General features: G+C 39.9%; 1 protein-coding gene across 2 annotated transcripts in view; it reads right to left on the reverse strand.

Annotated features, from left to right (window-relative positions):
* The window catches only part of SEC63 (SEC63 homolog, protein translocation regulator), a 51,401-nt gene that overhangs the window by 19,304 nt on the left and 15,875 nt on the right, over positions 1 to 16,222 (reverse strand). For both annotated transcript variants that reach the window (XM_056856538.1, XM_056856537.1), the window contains exons 2-6: positions 7,296 to 7,395; positions 4,848 to 4,962; positions 3,631 to 3,743; positions 2,301 to 2,362; positions 1,640 to 1,698 (exon numbers count right to left, since the gene is read on the reverse strand). In XM_056856538.1, the coding sequence (XP_056712516.1) occupies positions 1,640 to 1,698; positions 2,301 to 2,362; positions 3,631 to 3,743; positions 4,848 to 4,962; positions 7,296 to 7,395 (449 nt within the window). The remainder of the gene's footprint in view (positions 1 to 1,639; positions 1,699 to 2,300; positions 2,363 to 3,630; positions 3,744 to 4,847; positions 4,963 to 7,295; positions 7,396 to 16,222) is intronic.

A 16,222-nucleotide genomic window follows, 5' to 3' on the forward strand; every position in this document is an offset into this window, starting at 1 on the left:
ACAGAAAAGAGGAATAATCAAAACATTAATGGACCGTGCAAGACGGATCTGTGAACCACAGTTTCTCAAGGAAGAAACTAACCATCTAAATCACGCACTGCTAGCAAACGGCTACTCCAAGAATGAAATCAGAAGGGCCATTGAACCAAACAAAAATCAGAAAACTCAAGAAAAACAGTCTCCCATAGGAAAGGTATTCTTGCCATTTATTAAAGGAGTCACTGATAGGATGGAGAAACTTTTGAAAAAACATAACCTACAAACAGTGTTTAAACCCACCAAGAAAATACAACAAATGCTACGATCAGCAAAAGACAAAAGAGACCCCCTCACCTCTGCAGGAGTATATCGTATACCTTGCAGCTGTGGAGAAGTTTACATCGGGACCACAAAACGCAGCATACAAACAAGGATAAAAGAACATGAAAGATACTGCAGACTTGGCCAACCTGAGAAATCAGCAGTGGCTGAACATGGACTGACACAAACAGGACACAGGGTCTTATTCCAAGACACTGAAAGACTGGACAATTCTACCAACTATTTTGTCAGATTGCACAGAGAAGCCATTGAAATTCACAAACATCAGCACAACTTTAACAGAAAAGAGGAGAGTTTAAGAATGAATAAGGCTTGGCTTCCTGCCCTGAAACACCTCCAGACAAAGACAACATTCAACAATAGCCATACAGATTAGTTTTGGATTACACACATTAACAGATCACTTCAGGATACAATGGTTCCATATTAACATACCATACCCTCATTAGCACATTATCTTGATACTTACAGGACAATACTTTTGCAGGACAATACTCAGCTCAAACCCAACCCCTTTCTGACTATATATTACTCTTTCTACACCCTTGACACTGAGAGACACTGTCCTTCAGTGTTACTACTCTGAAGATGCCTGCCACAGTTGCTGGCGAAACGTCAGGAAAGAAAATTCCAAGACCACGGTTACACAGCCCGAATAACCTACAAGAACCAATGAACTCTGACCGTGAAAGCCTTCGACAATATTCCGAAGCCAAGATTTACAACTTCATTATGTTAAAAATCTGATACTATTTCTTCAAGCAGGCTGGCGCCTGCACCAGAAACACCCATCTTGTTCTTGCTGTGGGCTGTTGGCATTCTGGGACCAGTATAAAGGGGGTTATAGTTAATCCCTAGGCGCAGGGGATGACACACACAAATGGAAGCAGACTATTAGGAGAGAATTTCCTAACTCCGTGTCAAACTGGCTAGGAGCCCAGAGGTCATTTTCTTCAGTCCCAGGCATAACGCAACTTGGAATAATGGGCCACCCATCAATGCTTCTAACTTCAGTGCCATTAAACAGCACCTATAAGTCATTATGGACGAATCACAGGCAGATTAGAATGCACCATTCTAGGTGGAAGCAAACCAACCAGCATGTATTATCTGTTTACAGAATGGCTATGATTCCAACTGGGCCAAGTTCATGCACTTCTCACAGCTTGGCTACATAAAGGGAAAGGACCACCTTCACTTTTGGTATGCACAAGTCATCTCCTTTCAATGAGTGACTAAGCCCCACATTGTCAAGCACAATCTGCACTGCAGCATTCAGCCTGACAGCCAGTTTGGCAGCGAACACTGTGTTACTTACCAAAATAGAATTCTTCTGATCCACAATCCAAGCTGGCAATGCAATCCCAAAGCTTGTAGCTGCAAAGAACAGAAAGGTCATGAAACGGCAAGACAGTTAAGTTCACATTAATTCATGTAGTTAAAGAAACGGTACATATTGTGGATTTTTTTTCCTGCTACTTTTTGAAATTTAAGTTCTTTTAGCTCTAATTTAAAGGTAAAGGTCCCCTGTGCAAGCACCAGGTGACGTCACATCCCGACATTTTCTAGGCAGACTTTGTTTGCAGGGTGGTTTGCCAGTGCCTTCCCCAGTCATTTTTAATTTAACTAATTTAACTTAGTCTAATTTAACTTACTGAAATTTAGCTGTGTATGAAAGTGCATTCAACTGAACCAATCCATAAACCAAAGTTTGAGGAAATTTATTACTGAGCCCATTGTAACAAAATGGAACAATTGCTGGTTTGGGTTATGTGATCCCCACTTTGAAGATGATACAAACTAACTGTCCATGTTGCTATTTCCCAATCTTAAACGACCTCAAAGAGTTGTTGTAAACATAAATACATTGCACTTATCAAGTTTACAATTATTCAAATACAAAATTAACACTGCAAAAACCAGGACAAGATCTGAGTACTCCATAATAGACACAGTAAGTTATATCATTAAAAGACAACCTTGTGGCCCGTCGGGATTGCCGTAATCTTCCCAGTTTTTTCGAGATTCTTCATCAGTTAAACTAACAAGAGAGGGGGGGAAAGAACATTAGAAATCCCATCACTTATTTCTCTTCTATATCTGATTCTGCTGCTTGCTATACCAAAAAATAAGTCCTCAAGATGGAGCAGGATCTTGGAACAGCACTGCCAGCAGATAGAGCAAAGCTCAGAATCAGGGTGCAGGCTTTTCATCAAGCTCCTGAAATTACATTGGGCTAATAGTGACCTCTGCTGGCCAATGATGACAATCAAAATGGCGAGCACACAATTTAAAATTACAGATTTTATGTTCATCATTGAGACTACATATGAGCCTCAAATAATCTTTCTTGACCATGAGCCAAAAAGCTTCCATGGCTTTCCAGATGGCCATTCTTATCAAACCAAGAAGAGGCTTACCAGTAAAGAATTAGGCTGATGAAATTTATTACACAGTTCAAAGTTCGCCAACCAATTTATAGAAATCAGGCCAATATATATCATTTGTCCTGAATATTGTTCGGGGTTTTACAAAATTGTTGATATTACTGAAGACTGCAGTGTTAGAAAGGAAGGAGGGGAGAGATGAACACAGCATCAGTGAAATAAAGACATGCGCTGCATGGAACACTCTCTAAAGCTTCCACAGCTTTAGGCATGTTATTATTATGGCCATTTTCTGATATCCAGTGTCTGTTTGTCACAGGCAAACACCCTGCTCTGTCAAGCTCCAGCTCTCCCTCCCTCCTCCCCTAGAACTTGGGATGCGAGTAAAGCCCTGATTTTGGAAGTCTTCATTCCAATCCCAGTGTGTTATGAAGTCTCTGGACTCACTGGAATGTTTTCCATCTACACAAATTGGGATTCTAAAGCACAGTTTAATCCTCATTTGTGTGCAATGACGGCACCACTGTTACAGCTTCTCAAATGTCTTATACTACTAGAAAAATATGCTTGGCTAAAACCAATTGAAGGGCCCTTTATATATATGACAAAATACACTTCTGGAAGTCCATGTTTTGTCTTTGACTGTAAATGGTCTTTATGATCTCGGGAGGAGGGGAGCCTTTATCTAGCTATTAGATCTGCCAGAAGATGAGAATATTATAGTTTACAAACTGCTTAGCAGCCTACTCTTAAGTCTTGCAATAGCATCTCATACTAGTTTACGATGAAATATACCAAAAGCACAGACAAAAACTTAGTAGTATACCAAACAGCTCAAAGGCTTAAGATCAGGATGTTGGCCTTTAGAGGTGACTTTTTGTTCCACCAACCACCAGTTTTGCTTCTGGTGCCAAGCACTTACGCGGCATAAGCCTTAGCAATCCTCATGAACATAACTTCATCGCCTCCTTTATCTGGATGGTATTTCAGCGATAGCAAACGGTATTGTTTTTTAATTTCTGACACAGTTGCTCCCTACAAAATAAACTTTCATATTAGTTATAACAAGTACACTGTGACATGTTCTACCATACCATTCCCCCCCACCCCCGAGCTTTGCAGGAGCTGTGGTTTAAACATCACCATCTGCCTTAAGAGTTCACCAAAGCACTGCGCTGCACACTAAAAAAAAGCTCTACTTCGCTAAAGTTTGATTTGATCAAACACAACAAAAGAGGGACAGTGTTTCTTTTCAATTGTTACAGTTGTTGAATGCATTGTAGGTTATGCCACTGCTCCATATACATTTTCGACAAATAAGGAACTGATCCTTTTAAAGCTTTAGAATGGGACTCAAATTACCTTAGTATAAGAATGCTTTCTTCGCACAACTCAAGAAGCAACACATATTTTCCCCAAATCTCTATAACTAATAGCCAAGAGCTGCCCCCCTGTGGCTAGGCAAATCCATACAACAGGGTCTGCAAGCTGGGGGGAACCCGCCCCAACCCCAGCATACAGGAAAATCTTAGTTTAACCAAAACTGGGGAGGGGGGTTAAACATGCAGATTTCTCTCTCTCTCGAGCGCGCGTGCACACACACAAAATGCAACCCCCCCCCCAAAAAAATGGCGCACAAAAATGCAGAAGCCATCCTGATGGTGATGGCCATAACCACCAGGAGGAAGCAGTAAACAATGGACTGGGGAGGTGACAAACCACCATCTGGCCAGCTCTGGGCAATGGGGGGGCCTGCAAGCCATAAGAGAGGAAAAGCCTGTAGAAACAACCGGGAGTGAAGGGGGGAGATGGGATCCCCCTCATGAATCTTAATGGGACCTTCGTGGTCTTAATTTAGAATAACTTCTAAAAAAAATCTGCATTATATAGGAGAGTAACATTACATATTAGCTTTTTCATGGCTGTGCTTTACATTACACAAATGCTACTCTGAAAGTATGAAATGCTGCACATCCCAAATTTACTCTGCTCAATTCAGTAGAGTAAAAAACCCAACTATATATTACTTGTTGCTATATTTTATACCTTCACATCTCCTTCCATCTCTCCCATTATTGTGTACAAGTATGTGTCAATTTATGTCAAACAAAATATTAAATAGTTAATAATGTTACTTACCGGGTCTAAATTTAATACTTCATATGGGTTGTATTCTTGATATTCTCTGTCTGTTTTGGAAACTTTGTAAGCAAGAAACAAAAGGAGTGCCCATCCAGCAAGCAAAATTACTTTCCTGTTGAAGTTGAAAGATAAGAAAGTATTTCCCAACATTTAAGAATCTGGAAATAATTTATGCAACACCTGCATACTGGCATTTGAAGGAATTTGAGTGCCACAGGGAACAGTGTCATACTAAATGGAGGTTGCATGTGATTACCAATGCATGTTGACAATATTGGTGCTGATATCTAAAAATGTATTTCTTCAATTGTGCAGGAACCTCTGACGCAAGGTAAATTATTTGCTCCTCTGTGGCATAAGATAGGATGATACAACTTAACCAGTAAATAGGGTATGTGTGGAATGGCATGGCCCAGAGTTCTGAAACCAGTGACCAAGAGGATGTTTGTATATAGGTAAAAAGGTAAAGGTCCCCTGTGCAAGCACCGGGTCATACCTGACCCATGGGGTGACATCACATCCCGACGTTTACTAGGCAGACTTTGTTTACGGGGTGGTTTGCCAGTGCCTTCCCCAGTCATCTTCCCTTTACCCCCAGCAAGCTGGGTACTCATTTTACCGACCTCAAAAGGATGGAAGGCTGAGTCAACCTTGAGCCGGCTACCTGAAATCAACTTCCCTCGGGATTGAACTCAGGTTGTGAGCAGAGTTTTTGACTGCAGTACTGCAGTTTACCACTCTGCGCCACGGGGCTTCTAATGGATTGTATATAGGCTCTCCTGATAATGAAGATTAAGCCAATGCATTAATCTGCCTTCTATGTACTCCCAACTACCTAATCCATTTGCATAGGTTTTCAATTTCCCTATCTTTAGAAGACCCCTTTTGTATAGACCTGTGCTCCAAAGAGTCCTCTGTACACCTGCCATGGAACCCCTACTCATGGATGAGTTCATACAGGGCACCAGCCACGTCTACTTGCCCTCGCCATAGCTGCACAGGAATCAAGACCACAGCCTAGAATTCACCTAACACTTCTAGACAGGTACACACTCCAAAGGAATACCAGTTGTGGTGGGCAAGATGTCTTTTTGGAAAACTTGTCTGTTATTACTGTCTTTGTTGGATGACCCTAGGGTCTTTAAAATACAATTTGAATGACACTGCTTTAAAACCAATCATGAAAACAACTGCTTAGTAGAACTTGGGATACTCACCAACGTTATTGCTTAATTATATGGTGCTGAACCCTTTACTGGAGGTCATCAGTTCCTCTACAGCTATGTATGAGCTCTACAAATCTACCAGGACCTACCAGTGTACCCTGTAAAATAATCTGGCAATTTCCTTTCCTTTTACCCCTTAGAAGCTCCTTGATCAATTGATCTTGAGCAGCATATATCTAGTGTTGGAGGGATATAAGGACTGAAACAAATCTTGCCACTGACAATGTAGCCTTGGGGTCCCTATCGCTTAGGTAAAAAGGCATTATGTCAGTCACAGGGGCATTGGATTTGTATGTTAAAAGGGGGGAAATACAGTGCAATCGAAGTTCCTCGTAAAAGCGGCATTCCAAAAGGGCATGAGCTAATGAGTCAATAGAGCCAGAAGAGCAAGGGCAGATCCTGTCTGAGTATGGTATATTCAGGATTCTGCCCTGCATTACCATAGAAGGGTTAGCATTCGATCTAGCCAAGCAAAAAGCTCTACAAAGACGAGGAGTTGTCAGATAATATGTATAGGCAGGCAGACCACGTGGAGGGGGTTGTTCCAAAGAACTGGGATGAACAGCACGAAAAGTAGTGCTGTTATGATCAAGCTCTTTAATGCGCTTTTTAATTTTGATAAAAGCTTCAGTTTTCCCAAGATCTAATAACATATCCTGCGAGAAGCCCAACAACGACAGTTTCTCATCTAAGATTTTTTGCCATGAGGATTTAAAAGGGTCATGCTTCAGAGAAGCTAGGAACCCCTGAGTGCTAAAGCACAGTTTAAGGTGTAGTTTAAAGGCGGCCAACCACGCCCTAGCTTCAAGTGACATTTGGCCAAACTTGGAACGAAGAGTAATGCCAGCAACACATCGAGGGGCATTTAGGAGTTTTTGAAAGAACTGAAGCAGTGGACGATCTATAGATTCATTGATGACTGTTATCCAGATGGCAACACCAAAGAGGATAATTGGGGTAATTTTCAGATTAAAAACCTGAATAGCCCCTGGAATATATTTGCCACCTTTGGTGTGAAAAAAGTTGACAATAGCACCAACCCCAGGTTTAATTTTGTTGGACACTGCTTTTTGATGGGCATTCCAATTTAGGTTATGGGGAAAAAGAATATAATCTGGCAATTAGACTACTGAACGTTAAATTACATTTCCAGTTATGATTAAATGGTTCTTTTAAAATACATCAAGAAAAGAAACAAAACTAAATTATGTATACTTACTTTATAGTGGGAATTATATTCTGCTGAGGTTTTAATAATCGCAAACGATACCACAGGCATCTTCCATAGACTTTTCTTAGATTCTTTAAGCGAATTTGCTCTGAAAGAAAGAGAGTTTTAAAATTTGGTAGCAGCAAAACATCTCAAATCTGCATTGTTTCTAGATCAAACCTTTAAAAAACCCTTTGTCATGCTGACTATGAATATCAAAATGTCATCCAAGAATGTCAACTTTAATAACAGCCTTGCAGAGAAGATGGTGCAGGTTGACATGTGTAATATACAATTAAATATTTTTCTCTCTGCAACAACCATTTGCCTCTCAGAAAGGGAAGAGCATGATCAAAAGTCATAATCATGAATGCAAACACAACAGACATGTATTAGGTTGAATAAAACAAAAAATTTGATACTGAAGGATTATCAGCTGAAACATGACCTCCAGACCTAAAAACTGTGTTCATATTTGCATATTGCAAAAAACTGGATACTTATGCTATGCATGGACTCAGTTTTCTTATAATTATATGCAAAGGGAGGGTCGTATTAGATAACTGTCACAATACAACCTTGGCATATGTGAACTAGGGATAATCATATCCGACTTTAAAGATTAAACTGTATTACCTAATCTAAGGAAAGTATTGTGAACTGCAATTTTCTGGACAAAGTATTTAGAACCAATTCCTTTCATTCCTTAAATGCAAATGTCTTTGCATTTTAATGAAAGGCAAACATCCTTATTAACCTAGTAAATGCAGCCATCAAAAGAGTCTTGCTTCCCAGACTACTACAATAAAATTATACCTGTGTCCTTCAGGTCCCAATATATATAATAGTGACATTCCAGCCCTAAATATACATATGTACAACACTATTCAAGTATTTAAATATGACTTGTTTCTAATTACATGCATTCAGAGCCTTCGAACTGAGGGCTGATGAACATGTTAACACCAGTTTGGTTACAGCTAAAGCTGGCTACTGACAATGTTCTTGTGTACAAATCCTCTCTACTAACCCTTTACCCAAACTTGGCATTATGTCTGAGGAAAGTTGTGGTCTGATGTTCTCATCCCTTTCAACCCTAGTTAGAGGCCTGCTAAATCACCTGTCTTAAGAAGCTATAACATTAGGATATATTATATGGTGTCGTGAAACCTCCATTTGACCTCAACTAAGTATCCTGCATTTAACACACACATTGGATTGAAAATTATGTTTGCAGTCAACTTTGCTTTCTTTAGTGACTGCAGAAGGGACTGCACTGAATTCTACACCTTGTCTTCCAACTGAAAATATTAATGTTACTTTTAAAAGCCAGATCAAGATAGCCTCTTTCTCAATCACCCTGCCATGACGTATCATAGATGAGATTCTGTTAATTTTCGAAGTGGAACAAATTCAAGAGTCTACACTTAAAACTGCATTTTCCTCTTCAGTAATTTCAAGAGTTGTAACACACTGCTATTAATCCTGGTTTCAAATGCATGCAAGTTTGCTGAGCTAAACCAAGCCGCAAGAAAAATGTTTATCTTCTCAGTTCAATTATTATCGGTGTGTGTCACTGGTTAATGTAATAGTTGATGACTGTTTGTTCTCTCTTTCCAGTGTAATACTGTGGATTAGACTGCAGCAAAGAATACATTAAAACCAAAGAGAGCAGATGTGGCTTTAATATGGGAGTACCTGACAATGGAATCTTAAATTTTTAATTCAATGTTTCTTCTTAATTTCCTAAATTTTATTCAGTAACCTGAGAAACTACACGTGTTCTTACAAAACCAGTGTGAACAGAAATTTTTACGGCTATAAGAACCTAACATAGATCTTGACAGGAGGATCTACTGCACTAGAAAACTATTAGAGCCAGTAACAATGGTCTTCGAGACCGTCTCCCCTGGTACGCCCCCCAGAGAGCATTACCCTCTGCAAATACCAACTTACTGGTAGTCCTCGGCCCGAAAAATGTCCAGCTGTCCTCAGCCAGGGCTTTTTCAGTCCAGCCTGGTAGAACTCTCTGTCTAGTGAGACCAGGGCCCTGTGGGATCTTGCGCAATTGCACAGGGCCTGTAAGACTGAGATGTTCCACCAGGCCTATGGTTGAGGACAGCAACCGTGTCCATCATAGCTGGCTTCACTCTCCCCCTCCACTTTAATTTCCTTCTACACTGTTTCAACTGGGGACTCAGATTGCTTTTCTCTGGGCTCGCCATAGGTTCCTGTGATGAATGAGAGTGCCAACTAATTTATTAATAGTTTTATTGTATTTGATATAGCTTTTAATTTATATGTATGATGTTTTCAATTGTGTATTATATTTTTATGATTGTTAGCCGCTCTGAGCCCGGCTTCGGATGGAATATAAACACCAACAGAAGTAGATTACTGAGAAGCTGAAGCTAGTTCATCTTAAGAAAATTCTAACGATATTAGTGGAGTGTAAAACACAAATAAATATGATAGAATGATGGGATTAAGGTCTTTTTCTCAACTCTGTACATTTGTTTTATAACGTTTTTGCTGTTAAGAAGAGGCATGTCATCTTTGCAGACATAAATTCAGTTTTGAGAACAGCAAAAACAAGCATCTGTGATAATATCCTCTAGATAGAAACCTCTGGAAGAGCAAGACATTGTGAATGGATTAATGAAATTCATTTAATAAAAAATGTAAATATTGCATGAATATACGGCTTCATGCTATATAATTAAAAACTAATCCTTATTTCATGATGAATAGCCTTTGGACTATAATGCAGCTTAAATAGCAAACTATCTTTAGATAGATTTTTCCTCAAAAAGCATTTTATTTTTAAAAATATGATTTAAATTTTAAAAATCCAATCTTTTTAAATCACTGATTTTTATCCACCCCGCTTTGAAGAATTTAAGAACACTACAAACAGGTTTCTTCTGGGAGTGCTATACATATACTAGAGCATTTCCAGTGGTACCCTTACAGGGAATGGCTCTTTTTACTGAACCACAGTAGAATACAGAAAATAATCAAATTTAAGGGTATCTTTTCCACTCCCACAAGTAGAAACATGGGATGCTATAAAACTGACCTGTTCTAACACTGCATGAACTCTTGCACAATTGTTTGCAGAACTGCACCTAGCTGCCATCTTAATTCAACCCACAGTTTCTTGGATACTTCCTTGCCTGGCTCCTGCCCTGAGATTAAGATCATCCAACTATGACTTCAAATTGCTCCATCACAGTAAGGCAGACTCCTATTCATTATTATGTAATCTTTCACTGGAACAAAAACTGCCCGATACACTTAATTTGTGGACTACCAAATGGTAACATGGAACATTAATCTTACTTGAACACTAGGAAATTGTAATATGAAATTTGCATCAACTTGCTATAATGTATAATATTAGACATTATTTGGAAAAGGAAACTTTTGCTCCAATAGTTCAGCAAGCCAAATGAATTAACTGTATGGTGTCCTCTTGACAGAGAACGGGCAATGGCTCCCAAATTACTGCAAGGAACTGCAAAGCAATATTCCTCCTTCATGCAAGCTCCTGCATCATGCTTGCAGGAGTGTTCTATACACCAAATTATAGAACGCAAAATTGCTCGATTATAATTTAGGATGGTACGCCAACTCAGTTTGGCTTTGTTCACTTGACCACCCACAGCGGTACAAAAGTACTCTAGTTCATTGTGCTATGGGGTGTTCACCATTCAATTCCACTGAAGAGGCACAGGGCATTGCAGGGCTGGTTTATGTACCACTGTTGTACCCTACAGAAGCAGCACTGCATATGTAGTTTCCACGTAGAACAGGAGGAGTGAACAGCAACAGCAATCCTCATTATACACCTCCATATCACTATCATCAGCTGCCAGGAACAGCTACCTGCAGTAGACAAACCAGGGAAGGCACGGAGCAGATCTAGACCAACTTTTCCACTAGTGGAAAGGGGTGGGGGTAATTATCACTAATCCCATCCTCCTGCTACAGAACCCTCATTTGCTTCTCATGTGGTTCCCGGGGGTCCCACACCCTTAATGAGTAGCATTTTGGGAAGACCAGTGGGCTGCAGTAGGAAGGGGGAGAAAGGAACACTCTGACAAAAGTGCCTTGCATGAGAGGAAAGTTTTGTCTGGATCCAATCCATAATTTTAATTCTCACTGTGCTCTGTCCCGCACATACCATCATGACTCTCTGCAATCCTTCCAGTTTCAGTAGCATGATTTTTAAGACCACAACCAAGCAAAACAAAAAAGCAGCAACTTTAAAATGAGCAAAGCACACTGAAGCAGCTAACATTCCAACATTAGGCATTGTAAAACTGCTACTCAACTTGCTATTTAACATTTAAGAGGAAACGTTATAGCACATATCAACGATGTGATTTTAATACTGGTTGGATTCAGTGGGGAAACTTGCTGAAATTTGAGTAAGCAGAGCAGGTTTTTCCTTGCCTTCCCCAAGCACCCTGCTGTTTGTCTCATAAATTCTTTCTGAGGGTCAGGAAAGCCTTACATACAAATGCCCCAGGATACTGGATGCTGCAGCAGAAAGCGGGACTCGCATAAAACCGCCTCCTCCATGTTCCATCAGCAGCTTGCATCCCCAGATTTTATCTGATTTCGCCTCTTCACTATGGCACCCTCCTACCATGGTGCATTTGTTACTGAGGTTCTCTTGACTCTCCAGAAGAATTTATGGGACAAATGTAAAGCAGAGAAAGATCCATTCCACTAATTCCTTCTGCTAGCTTTTCTGCTGGATCCAACCCAGGACCTACTACATAAAAAGCACACAATTTGGTGTTCAGGTTTGTCCCTTGCACCCAATTCATGGAAAGTCATTTGAGCAACTCAGTTAACCTAAAATGGTTTAAGCTACAATCACTTAGACCAGGTATATCAGGAAGAAGTCCCAGAGTAATAATTCTGCATGCCAGGCTGCACAGCAGCATTCTAGTTCCACACTGTTTTTCTGAAATCAAAATGTCAGTTATATGGTTACAAGTACACAGCAATACAGAGCTATTTTGCTGAGATCATCCAATCTTATTGTGTGTACATTCTTAAGAGTTTGTTGCTAACTGTAGCAGCTGCTTCTTGCCATCATCAACTAAATGTTCTCGAAGAAAATTACAATAATCACATCCCACAGGCTCAGGAACAGTTTTTTTAAGGTACCCATAAAGTGATGAGTGAATTTGTTCAAGCATTTTTAAAAGACCCATTAAATTAGCATACTTTCACACACAAAACTTGTGTGTGTTAAGTGCCGTCAAGTCGCCTCCGACTCATGGCGACCCTATGAATGAAAGTCCTCCAAAATGTCTTATCCTTGACAGCCTTGCTCAGATCTTGCAAACTGAAGGCTGTGGCTTCCTTTATTGAGTCAATCCATCTCTTGTTGGGTCTTCCTCTTTTCCTGCTGCCCTCAACTTTTCCTAGCATGACTGTCTTTTCCAGTGACTCTTGTCATCTCATGACGTGACCAAAATACGATAGCTTCAGTTTAGTCATTTTAGCTTCTAGGGTCAGTTCAGGCGTGATTTGATCTATAACCCACTGATTTGTTTTTTTTTGGCAGTCCACAGAATCCGTAACACTCTTCTCCAACACATTTCAAAGGAATCTATTTTCTTCCTATCAGCTTTCTTCACTGTCCAGCTTTCACACCCATACATAGTAATAGGGAATATGATGGCATGAATTAATCTAGTCTTGGTGGCCAGTGACACATCCTTACACTTCAAAATATTTTTTTGCTCCTTCATGGCTGCCCTTCCCAGTCTCAATCTCCTTCTGATTTCTTGGCTGCAGTCTCCCTTTTGGTTGATGGTTGAGCCAAGGAATAGAAAGTCTTGAACAATTTCAATTTCCTCATTATCAACCTTAAAGTTGTGTAATTCTCCTGTAGTCATTACTTTTGTTTTCTTGAGGTTCAGCTGTAGTCCTGCTTTGGCACTTTCTCTTTTAACTTTCAGCAGTAGTCGTTTCAAATCTTCACTATTTTCTGCCAATAATGTAGTGTCATCAGCATATCTCAAATTATTAATGTTCCTCCCTCCAATTTTCACTCCACCTTCATCTAAATCTAATCCAACTTTCCTAATTATATGTTCTGCATATAGATCGAAGAGATAGGGAGATAAAATACATCCTTGTCTGACACTTTTGCCAATTGGAAACCATTCCGTTTCTCCATATTCTGTTCTAACCATGGCCTCTTGTCCAGAGTACAGGTTGCGCATTAAAACGATCAGATGTAGTGGCACACCCATTTCCTTTAAAACCAGCCATAGCTTTTCGTGATCCACACAGTCAAAAGCTTTGCTGTAATCTATGAAACACAAGCTGATTTTCTTCTGAAATTCTCTCGTATGCTCCAGTAACCAGCATATATTTGAAATACGATCTCTAGTGCCTCTTCCTTTTCTGAAACCAGCTTGAACATCAGGCATTTCTCTTTCCATATATGGTAACAGCCTTTGCTGTAAGATTTTGAGCATCACTTTACTTGCATGAGAAATTAATGCGATGATCCAATAGTTGCTGCAATCTTTGATGTTTCCTTTCTTGGGAATTGGAATGTAAATGGATCGTTTCCAGTCAGTGGGCCATTGTTTTGTTTTCCATATCTGTTGGCATATTCTTGTCAAGATTTTAATGGACTCCGTTTCTGTGGCTTGGAATAGCTCTATTGATATCACATCTGCTCCTGGTGATTTGTTTCTCCCGACTGCTCTCAATGCAGCTTTCACTTCACTTTCTAAAACTGTAGGTTCTTCTTCAAAAGATTCTTCTTGGAATCTTTTATCCTTTCATCTCTTCTGTATAGTTCTTCAGTGTATTGTTCCCACCTTTTCTTTATTTTGTCCTGTTCAGTTAATATATTTCCATGCTGATCTTTCAGCATCCCTAACCATGCTTTAAATTTCCCTTTGGTTTCTTGGATCTTGTGGAACAGATCTCTTGTTCTTCCTTTTTTGTTGTTCTATTTCTTTACACTGGTTATTATAATAAGGTCTCTGTCTCTACGTGCACATTGCACTTAGACTTTTGATTCTATTTTTGTCACCTTCTACTTTTGCTTCTCGTCTATCTCTGGCAATTTTAAGAGTTTCCTCAGACATCCATCGAGGTTTTTCTGTGGGTTTTTTTGGCTACAGGAATAGTCTTTGCACATTCTTCCTTGATATTATCTCTAGTTTCCACCCACAGTTCTTCAGGTTTACATTCACTTGAACTCAGTAATGCAAATCTGTTCCTTACATGATCTTTAAACTCTTCTGGAATATTGCTTAGATTGTATTTTGGTGCTATGAACGTTTTGGTGTTTTTCTTAAGCTTTATCCTGATTTTCGATATTAACAATTCATGATCTGTACCACAGTCTGCTCCTGGTCTTGTTTTGGCCGAGAGAATAGAGCTTCTCCATCTTCTGCTTCCAATTATATAATCTATTTGATTTCTATACCAGCCGTCTGGTGATGTCCATGTATACAATTATCTATGTGGTTGCCTGAAACATGTTTGCAATGAACAGATTGTTGTCTTCACAGAATTCTACAAGGCGTTCTCCTGCTTCATTTCGTGCTCCTGGCCCAAATCTGCCAACAACATTTGATTCTGCGTTGTTTCCTACTTTTGCATACCAATCACACAAAACTTAAATGCACTTTAATGCTTTCTTTGAAAAAACACAAATATCTCAGTAGACTAACACTGAGGCTGGTCGCAGTACCAAATGGAAGCTTCTCACAGCCAAGATTGCCTGGATTCCACTATGATTGCTAAGAGGTAGTCATTAGAGCAAAATAAAAGAGAAGTGGCACCTTAAAGTTTATCATTTATTTCAATACAGGTTGAGTATTCCTTATACGAAGTGCTTGGGACCAGAAGTGTTTGGGATTTTTTTGAATTTTGGAATACCTGCATACACATGAGATATGGGATCGGAGGGACCCGGGTCTAAACACGTAATTCATTTATGTTTTATGTACACCTTATACACATAGCTTGAAGATAATTTTATACAATATTTTAAATAATTTTGTGCATATGGGGCATCGTGGAGAACTTGCCATTGGCATAATCAGCCTTCACACATGCCATTTTATTACCCTTTGTGGGTGCTCAAAAAGTTTTAGATTTTGGATACCCGATTTTCAGATAAGGGATATTCAACCTGTATGAGCTTCGTGAGTCACAGCTCACTTTCTCAAATATGGGGAGGAAAATCAAACACGGATTCCACGGAAATCACTTATTAGATGTATCATGCTACTGATTGCATTGACTTGCACTAGGTAATCCATCCTTAGTCTCATCGAGAAAGGGGAACTATAAATAAAAACAAATAAGAAGCATTCATAGGATTTTAAGGTTGCAGCCTTAAACATGATTAGCAGCACACAGATTCTTCTGGAATCAGTGGGAATTACTTCCAAGTAAGAAAGCACAGGAGAGTCGGGAAGTGATAAACATAAATGAAATCCACCCCGCTGCCTGGAGCCCAGACAGGTCTGTGGCTATCAGCCTCTCTGGCTTATAAAGGCCAGCCTAAAGAACAGGGAGATCCATCCACAGCTTCCTGAGTCTCACATGAGTGTGGATGTTCCCCCAAGGGCTGGAGTGTTGACTGAATGGTTTCTCCAGGGCCATAGCTCCCTATTTTAACCCCACAACTGCCCTCTTGATTCTGCTGCTGGGCCATATATGTATTGTTGGTCCCTGGTCAAATAGCCAATGGAGTTCCCACAATGGGTGGAACATTACAAGCTAAGTGGGATGGCCAACTGCCCCCCCCCCGGCTCAGCTCTGCTTCTACTGAGAGTCAGGGGGACCCCTATCTTCCTGACAGTCATCCTGAACATTAATGTTTTAGGTTTTACAGTTTAAATTATATTAAACCACTGCACTATGCCCTTCTCATT

The sequence above is a fragment of the Euleptes europaea genome, chromosome 10, assembly GCF_029931775.1.
Source record: "Euleptes europaea isolate rEulEur1 chromosome 10, rEulEur1.hap1, whole genome shotgun sequence".
NCBI classification, from domain to species: Eukaryota; Metazoa; Chordata; class Lepidosauria; order Squamata; family Sphaerodactylidae; genus Euleptes; species Euleptes europaea.